At 37.0% G+C, this 17,731-nt stretch overlaps 2 protein-coding genes across 6 annotated transcripts in view; one reads left to right on the top strand and one right to left on the bottom strand.

Moving 5' to 3' along the window:
* Positions 1-2,209: 2,209 nt before the first annotated feature.
* GJA1 (gap junction protein alpha 1) lies at positions 2,210-14,259 on the bottom strand. Its single transcript, XM_016153886.2, has 2 exons — positions 14,054-14,259; positions 2,210-5,111 (listed from the first exon to the last, which is right to left on the bottom strand). The coding sequence occupies exon 2, from the start codon at positions 5,093-5,095 to the stop codon at positions 3,947-3,949; it is 1,149 nt and encodes a 382-aa protein (XP_016009372.1). The 5' UTR covers positions 5,096-5,111; positions 14,054-14,259; the 3' UTR covers positions 2,210-3,946.
* Positions 14,260-14,345: 86 nt separating this feature from the next.
* Positions 14,346-17,731, top strand: part of TBC1D32 (TBC1 domain family member 32) — a 189,301-nt gene continuing 185,915 nt past the window's right edge. For all 5 annotated transcript variants that reach the window (XM_016153837.2, XM_016153846.2, XM_016153852.2 and 2 more), the window contains exon 1: positions 14,346-14,463. The gene's annotated coding sequence lies outside the window, so the exon portion shown is untranslated. The remainder of the gene's footprint in view (positions 14,464-17,731) is intronic.

The raw sequence follows: 17,731 nt of genomic DNA, 5'->3' as shown, positions 1-17,731 counted from the left end.
ACAGAATCTCGGAGCCAGCAAAGATTATAAACACGTTTCTACACTGTTGGTGTGCTGTTTATAAAAAGAACTCACTTTAAGACTTTAATAAGCCCCCAAACTTCATTATTTTGCTCTCCCTCCAAGTATAAAGCACAGATGTTTTGGCATGTTGGAATTTGAAGTTTGGAATTTTTAGGAGAGGCAGTGTGTGGGCAAGAAACTAGCATCCTGGGCAGGTTGAGGTTCATCAATTTTCTCAAAATAGGGTAAAAGAATAGCCTGTGGCCTGGAAACTTAATAAGGACCCACAGGGGCTAGGGTGCTAATGTACTGAACCAAATAACGGTACTGGACTTCTTTCTTATATTTGAAGACATTAGACAATCCTACCACTTTTAAAAATAGGCAGCGCGAGTTTGTGTATAAAATTCTGAAGTAAAGCAATGGTAATATAAAACATATGATTATCTAACAAAAAGACTAGGGAATTTCATATAAAAGCAGAGGCTTTGCTTAAAATAAGTTTCTTATTGTTTACAGAGTAAGAAATGGTGTTATAAAACTATAAAAAGGACCAAGTTTATCTTCCCTATTCTTATTTCTAACATGACTGTCTTCTCCTCAATTGCCACTCAACATTAAGCTTTTTCCCCCCAGTAGGCTCTAGAACATTACTGCCCAATATGATAGTCACTAGCCACATGTAGCTATTTAATTAAAACATGTCTACCACCACAGAAAGTTCCAGAAGATTCTAAGTTTTCCAATTTTTAAACATAAAACTTTATGCAAAAAAAAATCTAATAAATAGTTCTGCATCATTTTTAGTTGTAAAGAGTAGGCAGTCAATTAAGGTAAGCAAAATGAGTAGAATATCATTTTAAATAACTTCTGGAATTATTTACATTGTAAGAGTCATTAAACAGGGACTGTGTGGTGATTTTAAGAGCTGTCACTACCCAACGAAGTGCCTGATATGTGAGTGGTGTCTGCAACTTCTAAGAGTAATTTCCTTTGGGAATTAGAACTTCTCTGATGTGTTTGCTGGAGAATGGGAAGAGATGAGAAGTTTGATTTTCCATTTCATATACTTTCATAGTTTAAAACTGCATATTTATAATGTACTTAAATACTTTTTTAAACAGTGAAAAGCTTTGAAGTTGAAAAGTACTTTGAATAGACTATGACTATTTCTGAAAGATACAGCTTGCCCTCCCACCTCCACACACATACATCAGAAACCCATTCCATACCTCCACCCTACATCTCTGTAATAGTTAAGTCTAGTCATTTGTCCATCCATCCCCAATGAAGCCTGCTTGTGTAGGCGTCAAACACAAACACATGCACTCAAATCATCAGTTTCTCTATTCCCCATAGTAAATGCAAAGACACACACGAGAAAACATCCTTCTTTGAGTTCTTCGCCAGCTAAATGAAAATACTTGAAGAATTGTTGATACTATCGATTATATTAATTGACTGAGCACCTGTTTATTAGATAATCTTTTGACCTTAGGAAAATTTCATAACCTTTGTCATCGAAATAAGAAAAAAAAAAGCAACTGGACTAGATTATTTCTAAATTAGTGTTTCAGTGCTCCCATAATCTACTAGTTAACTTTGTGATAATATTTATGTAAACAATTTTAAATTAAAAAACTTTCTTGAAATGTGACTTAAAAACGTTAATACTTTAAAGTTACAGTAATACTATCAATTGCCCAGAATTATTCTATCCCCTCTGAATGATTCAATTTTCCTTGGGTGTTAAAATTTTTTTTTAAATCTTATTTTCATAGATCTATTTCATTCTTTTGTCATAGAGTACCATTATACTCAAACCAACCCTGTTCTTATTCTTTAATCTCCAGGAAGCTCTATAGCTTTAAAATTTCAGCATCCTTACCTTTGTATGCTTGTTTTTGTCATTGATAGATATACTAAATTACTGAGTATTATCTTATTTTAAACTCATTCACGCACCTCATTAATTGTATATATTCCAAATTTAACACTTGTTTACTTTATCTTCTAAGTTGAATAAATACCCCCAAATGTTAACAATGTTGCACTAAACCGAGCTAACTTTAAGTATTGGCCTTTCAAAGATTCTTGAATCTTCTGAATCTTATTTGCCCAAATCTTCACAACCAATGGAAATATCTTTGATGATTGTGCATGGATTCAATAAGTTTTAAAGATCACACAGGATGTAGAGGCCATCTTTACACTAACTTAAAACTTTATTGAATAAAGAACACTCCAGAACACAGGATCTGATGAACTTGTTCTACATTACATGCAATGAAGCTAAACAAAACAGTAGTTTAACATGGAATGTCAAACAAATTAGTATTTCTCATTGTACAAAGCAGTTTATGTAGATGACATGCAAGAAGAAAGGTATGGAACTCTACATTTTCACTAATCCTCGGTGATGTTTTAAAAAGGCACTTGAAGAAACGCGAAGATTTTTTTTAGGATATATTTCAAATAAATTAGTTACATGTGTACTACTGAACCTCTTTTGATCTCTTTTGCATTCCAAAAAAAAATCTTAGTGCAAACATCAAAGTTGCTGGTCATTGCAAAAGACTGTCAAACTCATAATAGAATACAAGTTCTGAATTAATGTGCATTAAGTAGGACAAAACCAAGGACACCAGTTACCACAAAATTCATTTAGGCACACTTAATAGTCCACTCTAAGCATTTCTTCTAAGTTTCTCACATTAATTACTAAAGCCTGTTTACAGTACTAAAATTCTATCATTCAAGCATCAATGATTACATTTCGGAAAAAGGAAATCATTCATTTCAGCAATAGCTTTACTGCTATATTCTAAAAAAAAAAATGAAAAAGGGGAAAAATCATAATAAAGAAAACCAGTACCCATAATAGGATACACAGGAAAAAATATTTTAGGAAAAAAGTGTGCTTTACTCGCACAGCAGGAATTATATAATGTAAACACCATTATTGGCCCACACCATTAAATCCATGAGAAAGGTTCAAATTTGAACACTGTGGGTACATTATTTTCAAATGTGTTTGCGAGTTTATACTGTATGCGCTTGTACCAATACATGACAAATAAAACACTTCCACACATACACAAACAAGTGATTGTTAAATATTGAACATGGCTTGCTTCCCTGACTCGACTCAAAAAATGTCAAGTGACATCTCAACGATTTTTAAAATGTTTTCAGAAATCATTAAATGAATGTAATAGTAGTTGTGGAATGACAAAAAAGTGATGGTAATATGATGCGAGTGGATGTGAAAAAGAAAGTACATATAACTTGGCTGAGATTTGCAAACGCATGGGAAGTCTTTTCCTGTGGGCTGTCTGAACTTTTACTGATATCAAGAATAAAAATATAGTAGCTCAAGTCCATTGACACCTGGAGGGTCATGCCTAGAAAGCTTACCTTCAAAGTGCAAATTTTAACAATGGAATGTTTTATCAGGGACATAAGAACAATCCTGCATCTTTTTCTTGATAAAAAGACATAAAATGTTTAGAAAGTATGTTTCTGGCCAAAGTTATTTCAGTTTCTTGGTAAAACAAAAAAAGTATTTAGCCAAAAATATCACCCACTCTTTCACATACACAGAAATATTCTTAGGGGTGGTAGGGTTGGTAGAGAAAAAGCCCTTATCTACATATCAGCTAATGCAACTCTTATTTAGAACTTAAGTTCTTTGAATCAACTACATTAAATACCAACATGTACCTCCCTTATCCCCTCCCTCTCCACCCGCCTATCCCAAACACCACCCCCCCCCCGACCCCATGAACCCAGGTATTCTAATGTCTTTGTGTTTTCTAAGCCTCATGACAAGGCTATTGAGTACCACCTCCAATGGAACAAAATGAACACCTAAGGTGCACTTTCTATAGCACCTTTTTCTTCTCCACAACTGAGTGGAATCTTGATGCTCTCAAGGTTGGATCTAGATCTCCAGGTCATCAGGCCGAGGTCGGCTACTGGCGCGACTGCTGGCTCTGCTGGAAGGCCGCTGGTCCACAATGGCTAGAGGTTGTAGTTCGTGTCCAGCAGCTAGTTTTTTAGAATTCTGGTTGTCATCAGGGAAGTCAAAAGGCTGTGCGTGGGAGTTAGAGATGGTGCTTCCTGCCTGCCCCATTCGATTTTGCTCTGCACTATAATTAGCCCAGTTTTGTTCACTTGCTTGTTTGTTGTAATTGCGACACGAAGAATTGTTTCTGTCTCCAGTAACCAGCTTGTACCCAGGAGGAGACATGGGCGAGAGGGGAGCCGTTGGTGAGGAGCAGCCATTGAAATAAGCATATTTTGGAGATCCACAGTCTTTGGAGGGGCTCAGTGGGCCTGTGGTAGTGTGGTAGGGATCGCTCTTCCCCTTCACACGATCCTTTACACCCTTGAAGAAGACATAGAAGAGTTCGATGATGTTCAAGGCAAGAGACACCAAGGATACTACCAGCATAAAGATGATGAAGATGGTTTTCTCTGTGGGACGAGAGAGGAAGCAGTCCACCTGATGTGGGCATGGCTCTCTTTTGCAAGTGTAAACGGCACTCAGGGTGAATCCATAGATGTACCACTGGATTAGCAAGAAGGCCACCTCAAAGACAGACTTGAAGAGGATGCTGATGATGTAGGTTCGCAGCAAGCCCCCTCGCATTTTCACCTTGCCGTGCTCTTCAATACCATACTTAAACTTCTTTATTTCGATCTGCTTCAAGTGCATCTCCACATTCGCACCATCGGTTTGGGCAACTTTCAGTTCCTCCTCTCTCTTGTTCAGTTTCTCTTCTTTCCGCATCACGTAGAACACATGAGCCAGGTACAAGAGTGTGGGAACAGACACAAAGATGATCTGCAGGACCCAGAAGCGCACATGAGAGATTGGGAAGGACTTGTCATAGCAGACGTTTTCACAACCAGGTTGTTGAGTGTTACAACGAAAGGCAGACTGCTCATCACCCCAGGCTGACTCAACAGCTGTCCCCAGCAGCAGGATTCGGAAAATGAAAAGCACTGAGAGCCACACCTTCCCTCCAGCAGTGGAATATGCTTGAACCTTGTCAAGGAGCTTGCCTAAGGCACTCCAGTCACCCATGTTGCCTGGGCACCGTCTGAAAAGAAAACAAAAAGACAACTCAGTGATCATGGATTGCGAATTATTAGTTTAATATATAGTTCTTTCCAGCCGATAGTCAAAATAATATAAAAATGGTCTCATATCTTTCTAGCATACTTCCAAAAAAAAAAAGTGCAAACTCTCCCTGTTCTATTTTCCCCCTACACAGAGGTCTCACATTTTCCTGAGATACAGTAAGTCTTCGAAACAACGGAGCTTATGTGTCAAGTAAATGCAATCTTAACCTGTAAAAGATGTATTGCTTGCTCAGCCGGCTTTTCACATGATTTAAGAAGCTCTATCTACTAAGTGCCTCTGCTTATTTTATCTGTTTCATAAATGAGGACAGTTCTTGCCTGGTAGGCCTGTGTCTGGACACATTCCTAATCAAAATACTGATGTGTTAATCTGGTATCTAAAAATTGAGGTAGGGATACTCATGAACACATATACACATGAACATGCACACAACCCATATCCACACCTCAATCCTGCTGTCTAGCGCTTTATTCCTAATTGTATTCGGATATATTTTTCCTTGGTGTTCCAAGTGTAATCTGTGCATTCTCTATATTATGATCATTTACACTTCTCTATTTCTTCCTAAGCAGTGCTTCATGTGGTCCAGAAGTCTTCTGTCCAGAGAAAAATATATTGTACTGAAATATGCTATTTTGACACAATGTGTCATTATGTGTAGGAAGTTACTTTCAAATATAGCTAAACCTAGGACTTTCCCATTATTGGCAATGAGAAAAAGAGCCAACTCTGTAAAGATGGCAGCAATTCCAAAAATTATATATCTATTTAATTTTATACTTCTAATTGCCAATAACCCATTTAACTGATGAACACCGAAGTATAAGAATATAGGAAATATTCAGCTATCAGAGCCAGAAGAAGACTTAGAATCCCGAGGCCAAGACTTTCCAATGCACCACACTGGTTTTAAAATTATAATAAAGCTGGCTTAAACCTAGAAATGTTTTCATGCTTTGATACATACGATCTTAAGGCTGAGCTGGGAAGAAATAAGTAACATTACATGTGGAAGGCACAGAGAATATAGTCTAATTTTCAGCAGAGAATAGTAATTGGAGAATTTAGAAAAAGATGAAATAATCAAAGATTATTTAATAACTAAAAACAAGCAAAGCAAAGAGTTTCCAGGAGCTTGGAGTTTAAACAGTGTATCTAAGAGTAGGATTATATAGGTTTCTTAGAAATACATTCATTATCTGAATATGAAGTTTCTCATCTGGTATTGAACTATGAACCATCTTCTCCTTGTAGGAAGTAAATGAAATCCAGGGAACTCTTCTGCCCCACCTTGCAACACTACATTTCTAATACCTGCACTTCTTGGCTATAAACAGCCAGAAAAAAATGACATGGAAACCTGGTCTGGGATTTCCTGAATGAAACAAAGAGATGGCTGATCAATAAAGTGAAACCATGTACTAGCTATATAAGTTAGTGGACAATGGATATCTTTTAGGACAGCCTAGAAACTGGTGCCAAAGAATGCTGGGTTAAAAGTGGGAGATGGGTGGGCAGGTCACAGAAATAATGTTCTCTCAGTGGTCATAAAAAAAGAGGAGCTTCCCTTTTACTTTTAGGAAGGGTCATTTTAGATTCTGAAGTCACTAGTTAGACAGTAAAATTGATGCATGAAAAAAAACAGTCAAACAAGAACAAAGGCTTGTAAGGTTGACAAAGACAGTTAAATAGCCATGGGAAGGCTTGAAGTGAAAGGGAGTAATTTAGCTTTGATGAGCAGTTTGATGGTGAGAGAACATAAAAGAAAAAAAAAAACCCTACAATTTAGCAGAAAATATTATATTAGGAATGAGGAGTCCACGAGGGTCAAACAAACACAACAGAATTTTTGGAGTTATATCAATAGACAGTTTCTATGTGATGATGTGTAAATTGGCTCTAATCTTATTTGTAGAGAATTATGATATTTTGCTAGTGTCATCTGCTTTTGCTCAGATATTCCAATTGTGGTGGGGATGTGGGCAAAAACAGAAACAATCAAATGTAAAATGATAAACTGTTTGCATACATATCACATTCATTCAATGATTGAGCTCAAGACAAACTTAAGTTTAGCAATGTGACCAGGCACACTGAGAAGTTGTCATTTTGGTCAATGTTTCCTCATTATTCAAAGTAAAATATGATTGTATAGATGTTTGTGGCAATTAATTACTAAGTTTCTTTACATTCTATTCAAAATAAAACTTGACTTTCATATAATTTAGAGATGCCACAGAAATACCCATAGAGCCACAATATGTGAATTGGGTCACTGGGCAGTTCTCTAGGTAGTAGTTCCTTATTAATACACCAGAAAATTAATTGCGAAGTTGTCTTTTCTTTAAGCATCCATACAGTTGATATTTGTGTTAATGAATTATACTCTTTCATCTAAATAAGATGAATTATTCGATTGGACACATAGTATTTTATAACATGTAGACACCTGCCATTACCACTATCATAGAGATCATCAGATAATCTTTAATGTTATGGCTTATAATGCTTGTGACTCTCAAGAAGAGGTAACAAAAATAGTTACCAATTATTAGATAATATTTAATATGATGGCTTATAATGCTTGTGATTGTCAAGAAGAGGCAACAAAAAAAGTTACCTTTTTTGGTAGCTGTTCACTTTGTTGTGAATCAAAAGACCTGTCAAATGGTTGCCTTCTCCATTAATATTTTCATTTTCCCAAGTTTTAGGTGAAAACTTAATGTCCTTTTATAAGGAAAGGGCATAATTACATGATTACAGAATTTCTAGCATTGATTTACATACTATAGACCTTGTGCATGTTCGCCAGTAGAGACAAGTACATCCTTCATTTGATACGTGGGAACAACCAGCTGTATATGGAGGTAATTATGTATGTTCATGCCTTCACCGCCAGGTTCCAAAGCTGGGACTTTATATGCAGACTAAGGTCTAGGTTAAAAGAATTGTGCAAAGTTCTCATTAGAAGCCAATGCTTGCACCCTTCCCCTTCTTGTGCCTTCTATGTACCATGTTAAATCACATTTTCTGTTGCTCTTCATGGCCTTCTAGTCTAGAGGCCAAAAGCCACAGTCACTTAAGTGTGACTTGCCTGAGGATCCTCCAGTCCCTCCTCAGTGTTGTTTTTGAACTACATCACACATGGCAGCATTTGTTAAAAACACACATTCCTGGCACTCACTGGTCTGAACGAGTATGTTTTTGGGGTGGCAGGGGTGAAGGGTATGCAGCATGAGGAGCAGAAGTCCTCTGGGCTCCTGGGAACTGAGCTCACCCTTCACCGTATTCCCTTCCCCCACATGTCAGCATCATTGCACCAACATCTGCTGCTCCCCAAGAGCACATGGATTTAAATATTGTATTCAAAATGAAGATAAAGTTTCAATTTTAAATTAATGTTAACTGTCCCTTTTGCCAGAACCTCAAAAACAAATCATTGTGCCAAAAGTGCAGCCAAGTTGCTTCATCTCACTAATGTCCTAATAATTATAAGAATTAGAAGAGACAACCCTAATGAGTTGAGTGGGGACTTAAAATAAAGGTAAATAGAACTGCTGAAAACCAAAGGGAGACTTGGTATCTATTACTTTTTTAGGATTGAAAATAAACACTTAGGGAAGATGAAAGTCATTAATATTTAAAAGAATAAAATCATGAAGTCTAAAAATGCATTAAGGAAATGCCTACGGAAGTTCCTGATAAACTCATTTAGTGGATTTTTTGAGGAAAGGGAAATGTCATGTGCGTGTGTTTCTAATGTACTAAGACCAAAAAAATTTTAAGCCCAAAAACTGAATGTAAACCCTCCTAATGTCTTTAACTTTTATAAGAAGTTATAAAAGGGAAGGGTCCCCTCACACTAGATGTCTGAGTGGGCTCACTTGTAACCATTCTTCTACAGTTACAACAGTCAGATATTATTTTGGTAATATTCATAACCACACATAATTAGCATAACCCAAATTCAAGCCATCAGCAAATACTATGGCTTTTATCTTCTCCCCCAAAACCAGACTATGACTCTCACCACTACCTGTGCTCTTAGCCTCATCTCAGCCATCATCACCTCTGTTGAGGTTTCATGTCAGTAGCCTAGTCACTCTGGTTGCTGACCTATTCGCCTCAGTCAATCATGAAAAAACAAACTAACGAACAAGTGGATCTGCCTCCATCAGCTCTGCTCCATCTGCATGGCCCCCTGCCTCCCTTTTTTAGGTTTCTGCTCTGGTTGCACCTCAAAAGCCATCACTCCAACCCTGTAACTTACTATTCCTCTTGTCTGACTTGTTTCTTAATGGCCTTTAGTTCTATTTGACATATTATATATTTACCTGTTTATTATTTGCCTCCCTCCACAACAAAGTTTTATTGCTGATCTGCTTTCCTCAGCTAGAATGTGAATGTCACAAAGTAGTTTATTTTGTACACTGCTGTATATCCAGTGCTTAAAAGAGATGCTAAATAAATACCTACTGAATAAATTAAATGGGATGGGCACAGAAAAATAAAAACAAAAAAAACCCCACCAGGTTTCATAAGCTTTTTTTTTTTTTTTTTTTACTGTCTCCTAGGGATTCTCTTTAATTGTATGTCTCAAACTTCTAAAGTTTCAAATTAATTTGAAAAGAACTTTCACAGTAATATATGTACACACACACACACACACACACACACACACGTATATTATGCAGACTATTAAACTTCCAAGTGAAAATTGCTGAAACAGAGAACTCTATTGAAACAACATGCTTCAAATACTTCCTGAGCAGGTAATAGGACTGAATTAATAAAAAAAAAGGGGGGGGGAGGGCTCTTTAAGAGCTTCTCAGATTTATTGTATCAGATTGTAGTGTTTAGGATGCTTACGGAACTACAACAGGTATTACAGATGTTTATTCAGTTTCGCCATTATGTTGTTTCAGGTTAAAATTTAAAAACAAAAACATGTTGTCTCCCAATTCTGTGGTATTCAAACTCTGACTGTACCACTGTACCACATGATTTTATTGTTATTGAGAATACTATTGCAAGAAATAGCCTGTTGACACTTGTGTTTATTTCAAGGATGACAAATCTTAGGGGAGGGTTGGGGCTTTTAAGAGAAAGATCAAAAGGTAATATTAACACCAATTAATATAACATCTTCATATAGTCTCGGTCTATGCAGACAGTTAAGTGATTTGAATCAGGTATCATGTAAAATATTTTCAATTCACCAGAAAACACACAACCTTTGCTTCCTTATCCCTGGTCCAATTGTGGTGTAGCAAATTCCATGTAAACATTTACTCTACTTAGAATTTTGGGCCATGGTTGACAGATTATCCTTAGATTCCTTTATGAAGAATGATATTGTTACATCTCTGCAGGTATTTTATGCATGGCTTTGAACTGCATAAAGTTTTGTGGGAGGTATGTGTTGGGGACATTCGGGCCAGCCTTTCTTTCCTTGGCTCTCATCCCTCCTCATCAGTCAATTAACATCATCCTCCACAGAACAATGAGATAGGGGTTGAGGGACTCTATTAAAAGAGAAGATGATTGCTTGCCAAATAGGGACAATCTAATCCCCTCCCTAGTTCAACAGCTGTCACTCAACCCCCCAACTACCAAGTTTCTCATGGTTACTTTGGGGTGCTAAAGGAAAAACCCTAAGTCAGAAGTAACTGCAGGCTAAAAGCCATGTTCTTTTATTGTGGTCTGTTGGATTTAAAAATGTTATTTCTACCAATTCTTGAAGCCCCCCTCCCCCACCTTCAAATTGATTATTTTTACTGAATAGACCGGTTATTTTTCTCATAACATAAACATACTTCTGGGGTGCTCACAAGTGTATTAAGAATATTCTGTTTTCTTCAATGAGCACTGAATCAGTACAATATTGCTATTTTAGCAATCCCATATGCATTGATGAGAATTTACCCTTTACCAATTGATAAGGAGAAAAACCGTGAAGAGTATCTACCTTTTTGGAGGCATCTCCCACAAGTCACACAAAAAAAGCCATGTCCTATAAATGTATCTGGATTCACAGAAATTGCTAAAAAATGAACACTACTTTTTATTATATTACCGTGAATTTTAAGCATTCCACAAAACATAGTTTATTGAATATTGACATTGATGATAAACACTAGATAATTACTTTTCTTTCCAGAGCTGAACTGGTGTGAGTGGACAAGCTTCAACAATCTATTTAAACAGCCGAGAATCTTGTAGGGAAGTCTGAACAACAGGAAAGGTGGAGTAGAGGTATTAATCACTGGTTACTTTCCTATCATTCCTTTCCCTCCAGTATCACATCTAAAAGCTCAGAGGCGCCTACCTAGCTACATCTATGGATAATGTAAAAGAAGACTAAGGAATGCGGGGTTATCAAGAGTTTCCTACCCTTCTCTATGCAAGATTGAAAACACCGAGTAACAAAGCAACTGTCACAATCTGAAAGCGCACCCTTTCAGGTTTTTTCTGCAGAGAATCTTTTGGAACCACGTTTCCCAGGGAGTGTTAGCAATGTAGGAATCTGACCATGAAGGGCGAGGAACTGAGTGTAGGGGATAACTGTGGTAATAAACTTCAAATGGTATTGGAAAAATGTGGAATATGTTTAAAGAGTGAAGAAAGTGGGAGCAAAGCACTACCACTGCTATTTTCCCGGCACAGAACAGGTGATAACTACACCCTGACTTAGGAAAGTCCAGGACAGAAAATACTTCCTGCCCTTGGTATAACTTCCCGTCAACTGGGCCCACCTAGAAAAACTCATTACTCTTCCCCAGAGGTATTTTCTGTCTAACTGACGTATCTCATTCTTGGGGACGTAGTTAATTTAATAAGAACTATGCATTATTACAGGCCTTTTTCAGCAATCCTTGTACAAAAGATTAGGCTTCTTAAAACAAATGAACAAGAGAAACAAACAAAAAACCCCACCTCAACCTATTCCTTAAATTGCCACCAGGCACTTTGGACTGAGTTCAAGTTTGCCCAGTTTTCCAGAGAGTGAGATGAAGCATTGTCTCGTTACTAACATAGTTTGTGAAGCAAAAGAAATTAAATCCATCTCCAAATAAAGCCACGTCTATTGCTTTATCAAAGATGCTCATTAAACGTTTGGATGTCTAAGAGGATATTGTGGCTGATCTGCTGCTCGGATCTCAAGGTCTGAGTTTCCTAATCCTGTACTGATTTGTCTTAAGACACGTCATTAGTTATTTCCTAATATCATTATACCCCTCCCCCCGACTCCTTCGCGCCCTACCCCACATTCTTGGGAAGTTTTGAGAACTTCCAGGAGAGTTACAAGTGCAATTTAAGCACGGTAATTCCAAAGGTACTCAGATTTCTTTACCAACGCTAATACAGTATGATTTCACAAATTTAAGAAAAAAAAAATACCGCGGATGGGGGTAAGGCGGAAATTAGATTGCCAAGTTTAATTAAGCATTTGCTTTTCTTTTGCCATTTGGCACGCAGTCCCTACCGCGCCCTCCTCCCGCACCCCCTCCACCCGCAGTCTTTCGGGTGGCAGAACTCGAACCTGCGCTCGGTTTGACGTGCGTGGAAGGACTCGAGGGCAACAGCTCACCGAACCTCCCCAAAACGCAAAGGCTGGGGCAGCGCGCGGGCCCCGGAGCCGGCGCGCGCTAAAATGGCAGGAGGCGCCCCGCGCCCGCGCCGGCCCCCGACCTCCTCCAAGCTTTCATTTTTATTTGCTTTTCAGCGTTCTCTGGTGCAAACACTTCAAACTGCAGTGTCACACCAAGAATCTAAACGAATTACTTTGGTCTATAGAGTTCGAACAGACGAAATCCTTACCGAGCACGCTAACAGAATGTGTTACCAATAAGAGCATTTAAGAAACTGACTCTTTTTAATAATAAATCAGAGTGATCTTCGCCTGGAAGCTCCAACTCAAAAGTGTTGCTCAGAGCTCTTAAGGCTGTTACAGGTTCAGTCAGACAAGCAGAAGGCGGGAGGGGTAGGAGGGACAAGTTAGCTCCCTCTAAGTAAGGAACTGTTTAAGAAATTTTGTTTCATATTCTTTCTAGGAGCCCCGGTTTTAGGAGACGATTTTGCAAATGCAGCCTGGCACATACACTCTTTTCTGAACGTTTGTTCTCCCCCTCTAATGTTTGTAAGTAACCACCGCCCGCCCATTCAAGGGATTTCATCTCCTGAATTGCCAACAAGGGCGATTAAAAGGTGGCTCTCCGGAAGGTCTCAAAAGTTTTCCACAGTGCTCGCGAAAACAAAGTAGCTCTTTACGGTACCTTTAAAACCCTCAATATTACAACACTGACTTTTATACCTTTTTGTTTACCGGGGAAAATTCTAGGAAGAGACCACGTGGAAGTACCGCAAGTTCTTAACAAAGCACTTTGTTAAGAAGCTTGCTTTGCAAGGCTGTAGAAACAGAACATCAATCAAAATTTCCACATGAAAAAGCACAAAGTGTAGAATTCTGCAGCAAGCATCTGCTAAGCATATTTGCACTTTGATTTTTGTGAGTTGTCAGTCAAATTCTCAACTCAGGCCCCTACTCCCCCCCCTCCCACCCCCGCCCCAAGTTACAAAGCACCTAGACTATTACTGGTTACGAAAAAAGTAAAATCATACTCTAAAATGAAAACCCAAATATCCAGTAAACTTGTGCGTTATTTTAATCGGAAAGATCTGAATCTTATTTTACCTGTTCTATTATTAAAAACTTTTTCAACAGTGAAAAAACAAACACTGAAAGTTCGATTTTAACTTTAAAACTGTAGAAACACTTTCAAGTTCATCATTCCGTTTACAGTATCATATCAACGGTACATTTAACACATTAAAAAACTTTAGAAAAGTTTTACTTATACAAAAAGAAACAAACAGGTAATTGTTTTTCCAACTTACTCTTTCTCTTAAAAGAAGTGAAGTAGGCACGCCAAGTGATTGAACTCCTTAGAGGATGAAGTAAAATGAAAAAGCAAGTTCAGGCACTCAGACCTGTCTATATTTAACGTTTAAAAGTCTGCTGCTGTTTGGTGCTTTCCTCACTCCTTCCCCCTAATGAAAGAAAAGTGCTGATACCTCGTAAAAGCTCTTTTCTAACTTGGAGCAGAGAGCTTTTAAAAGTTTCAAGCCACTGACTCAACGAGGAGGAGGGGCTAGAAGAAAGGAGAGGGGAGGAGAAAGGGCGGGGAGGCCAAGTAGACCGCAGGCTGGTGAACGTGTGCGGGTGGGGGAGAAGAGGCAGAGGAGTAGCGAGGTCGAGATGAAGTTGTAATTTAAATTTGCTGACGAGAGAAAAGAGAGCATTACAGGTGAGAATGCTACACTTTGAAATTACTCTTCACAGATAACAATTACTGGTTTTTGGTAGTGCTTGTTCCACCTAAAGTCCAGAGATAATGAACAGTTGTATATTTTATAATAGTACAACCCTTTCTAAAATAAAATATATTTGTAATATATATGTTATATGTATATTACATATATTACAGTAAATAAAAATGATGGAAACGAATATAGCCAGTGCAAATTCGTTTCATGTTGCCCCGGGTGTGTGACATTAAAGGTGGGTGTAAGTTATTTGATGATCTAATTCCTTTTCTCTTAATTTTTAAGTAAGGACAATTAACAACAGAAATGGGGAGGATGAGAGAGAAACATTTCAAAACTGGACAAATGTAGTAGTAGTATGCCCATCCTAAATCCACCTTCAACCCTTCTACTGCATTGAATTTTTACTCTTTCCTTCAGTTTAGCAAGAGCTATATTTATATTTATAACTTGATTATATTTAATACCTTCGACTGTAAAATCTTGATGTATCAGACCTCTGTCAGATCTTTAGGGAGCTGAAAATGTATAGTATTTCAACCCCATTCATGCTAATGCACTTAAAACTAAATCTTTTGTAGTGAAGTGTCAGAATATTTTTTATGCAATACTGTATAGTAAGTTAGTATTCAGTGGGTCCCAAAACCCATTATCAAACTGCCTTAAGACCAAGTCCTTTTCTAACACCCACAGGAATTTTCTGCCCAATAACATTTGAGCTGAGCATATCATTTTTATGCACTTTCCACCACTTCCGTGGCTTTTACTGTTCAGCATTGTGTTAAGGTATCTAATAAATAGCCTGAGTCATGTGGCCTCATTCTTAGAGTAGGCAGCTTCTTTGAGGACTCCCCAGATGTCACATCAGATGGCAGTGGTAGGACAATTCCCAAAGGAGAATGGAAATATTTTCTGGTAGATACCTTTCTCTAAATATACTTTAATTCAAATGGTTAATAAAACACCTTTTGAAATGTTGTAGTTTTAAGACACGATTTTGCTTTCTCATTTGTTGGCTATATATACAATTTCCAAGGGTGTATTTTTTTTTTTAAGTTAGGGAGAAAAAAGAAAAAGAATTATAATCTGACTTTCAAGTCTTCAAGCTCAGCAATCTATAAATATTGTTTTGGTCTTGTATTTATATTGTTTTCCTTCAAATAAGTCTATTGTTTTGACCTAACTAAAAATTGTTTTGATTTAGAACACATTCATAAAATTATAATTTATTCTTTTTATTATAAGAAAATTTCCTCTCTCTTTGTTTTTTAAAAAGGAAATCTAAGCTTCATTTAATTTATATAATTTTGGTTTCCTTTCGTAAAATTACTCAAGTATAATCATGACTAAAATTATCCATTTTATTAAAAACAGTTCCTAAAGTGCTAATTGAGAATTACTTGCTTAAAAAAAAATTACGATTGACTATTTCATAACAGGGGTATTAAGGCAAAAAAATCGTGTTTGTTTCTAATTATGTTTGTTAGGTCTATTAAAGGATTTTTATGTCTAAGTATTCTGCTATCTTTCTTTTTATTCTATTGCCTACATGACAAATTAGAAATAGACCCAAAGAAGTTTTTTATACCAAGTTGCTCATGAATATCACTTGAACCATCTTCAAGCCAAAGATTAGCACTCATAGTATGAGCCACTAATTAAAAATTCAGTTCTCTTAATGTATACTATGTACCGTATCTTCTATTTTTAAAGTCATTTTCCCATGATTCTTCATAAAAGACAAAGAATTTGAATGTGATCGTCTCTTCTTTTGGAACAATGGCATCGAAATGTGATCCAATGAGTAAGAATGCTCAAGGGGTGCAGGGTTACTGCAAATGGCTTTTGTTGAAACATTTACAACATGATTTTCTCTGATTGACACCTAGCAGCTTCTAGTTACTAGCTGAGTAGTAACTGATTATACCTTATACTCTACCAGTACTAGTGAGTTATATTTTGACCAATAATGTACTTTTATAAAAAATTACACTTATCTAATCTTAGAAACTTATCTCTACTGGAATGTTTTGCAAAAGTTATAAGGTAGGTTTTTAAAAATATATATTTATCATACTTTCAGAAATGCCAATGCCAATTCATTAATATAAACATTGACTTCCCAAAGCTGTATCTTCTCTGATTGCCAGGCCTGTCTAGAAGAAATGGATGCAGGCAGCTTGATTTGTTAGTCAGGCAACACTGCTCAAGAGGGATGAGGGACAGTCATTTACCGTTCTTCTTTCTCATCTGTACTATTTCTTTGGTCACCACCATAAGCCAGACTCTCCCTAGATTTTGTTTTATCCATGTTGCTCTGCACCTTGAAAAATGCACATTATTGACACAGTGGAGAGTAGATTTTTTTCAAAATTATAGGAAATATTTCTTAATCTGAGAACCAATCACATTTTTGGATTTTTACCTTTGTTTCAGAATATCAATTTCTGGAATTTTAAGAGATGAATAGATTGTTTTAAAGACTCTAAATGACTATCTCACACACACTCTGGCAGATTACTCTCACTTCAATGAGTAGCATAAACACTGAAAAATATTTGGGGTCTGTAGATTGGAGATTATTAAGGAGAGTATTTTAATTGTTGTGGACAAGAAAGGGATGCTGTAATAAAAATTTCTAACTGGGAAGGTCATGGTGGATAGTCATGTCCCCAGGCCTATAACTTTAGTAAGAGGTTTATCTTTGCCTTAAGCCAGCCCTATCCATTGTTTCTGTGCATCTAGGTTAACACACCTTTGAAATGTCTCTTTAACCACCCTTTTAGATGCCTCCTTCCAAACCGTAACCACCCTTAAGAGAGCAAATAATCTTAACTATTTTGTAAACCAATACCTGCCATCCTTTCTTCCACCTTTATGTAATCTTCCTTAGTTCACTCCTTAATTTCAAATGGACAAAACGAACTGCAAAACTTATTCTCCAGAGCATTTGAGATCTTGCTCCCCAGTGCATGTCATCAGTTTGGCTTAAATAAACTCATAAAAATTCTCTATAAGTTTGGACATTTCTTCTGTTGTCAGTGTAGAGAAGTGAGTTATACAAACCTGAACTAGGGAACTAGGAGTAATAAAGGAAGGGAAGGTTGAATGATCAGAACTTGATGACAGGTGTGAAAGCCGATTTTGGAGTTTTGATTAAGAAAAAGTTACTAACACAAGGAAGTCTGGAAGAGGAACTGATTTGTGAAAGAGATTTAATGATTTCAATTTGAAATATTTTGGTATGAA

The sequence above is a fragment of the Rousettus aegyptiacus genome, unplaced genomic scaffold (genome assembly GCF_014176215.1).
Source record: "Rousettus aegyptiacus isolate mRouAeg1 unplaced genomic scaffold, mRouAeg1.p scaffold_m13_p_1, whole genome shotgun sequence".
In the NCBI taxonomy this organism is placed as follows: domain Eukaryota; kingdom Metazoa; phylum Chordata; class Mammalia; order Chiroptera; family Pteropodidae; genus Rousettus; species Rousettus aegyptiacus.
The sequence above is the reverse complement of the archived record's forward strand: the minus strand, read 5'-3'. Positions and strand labels throughout refer to the sequence as shown.

Bases quoted from the DNA above. Each gene is read 5' to 3' on its own strand.
- GJA1 (XM_016153886.2), bottom strand. From the start codon at position 5,095: ATGGGTGACTGGAGTGCCTTAGGCAAGCTCCTTGACAAGGTTCAAGCA.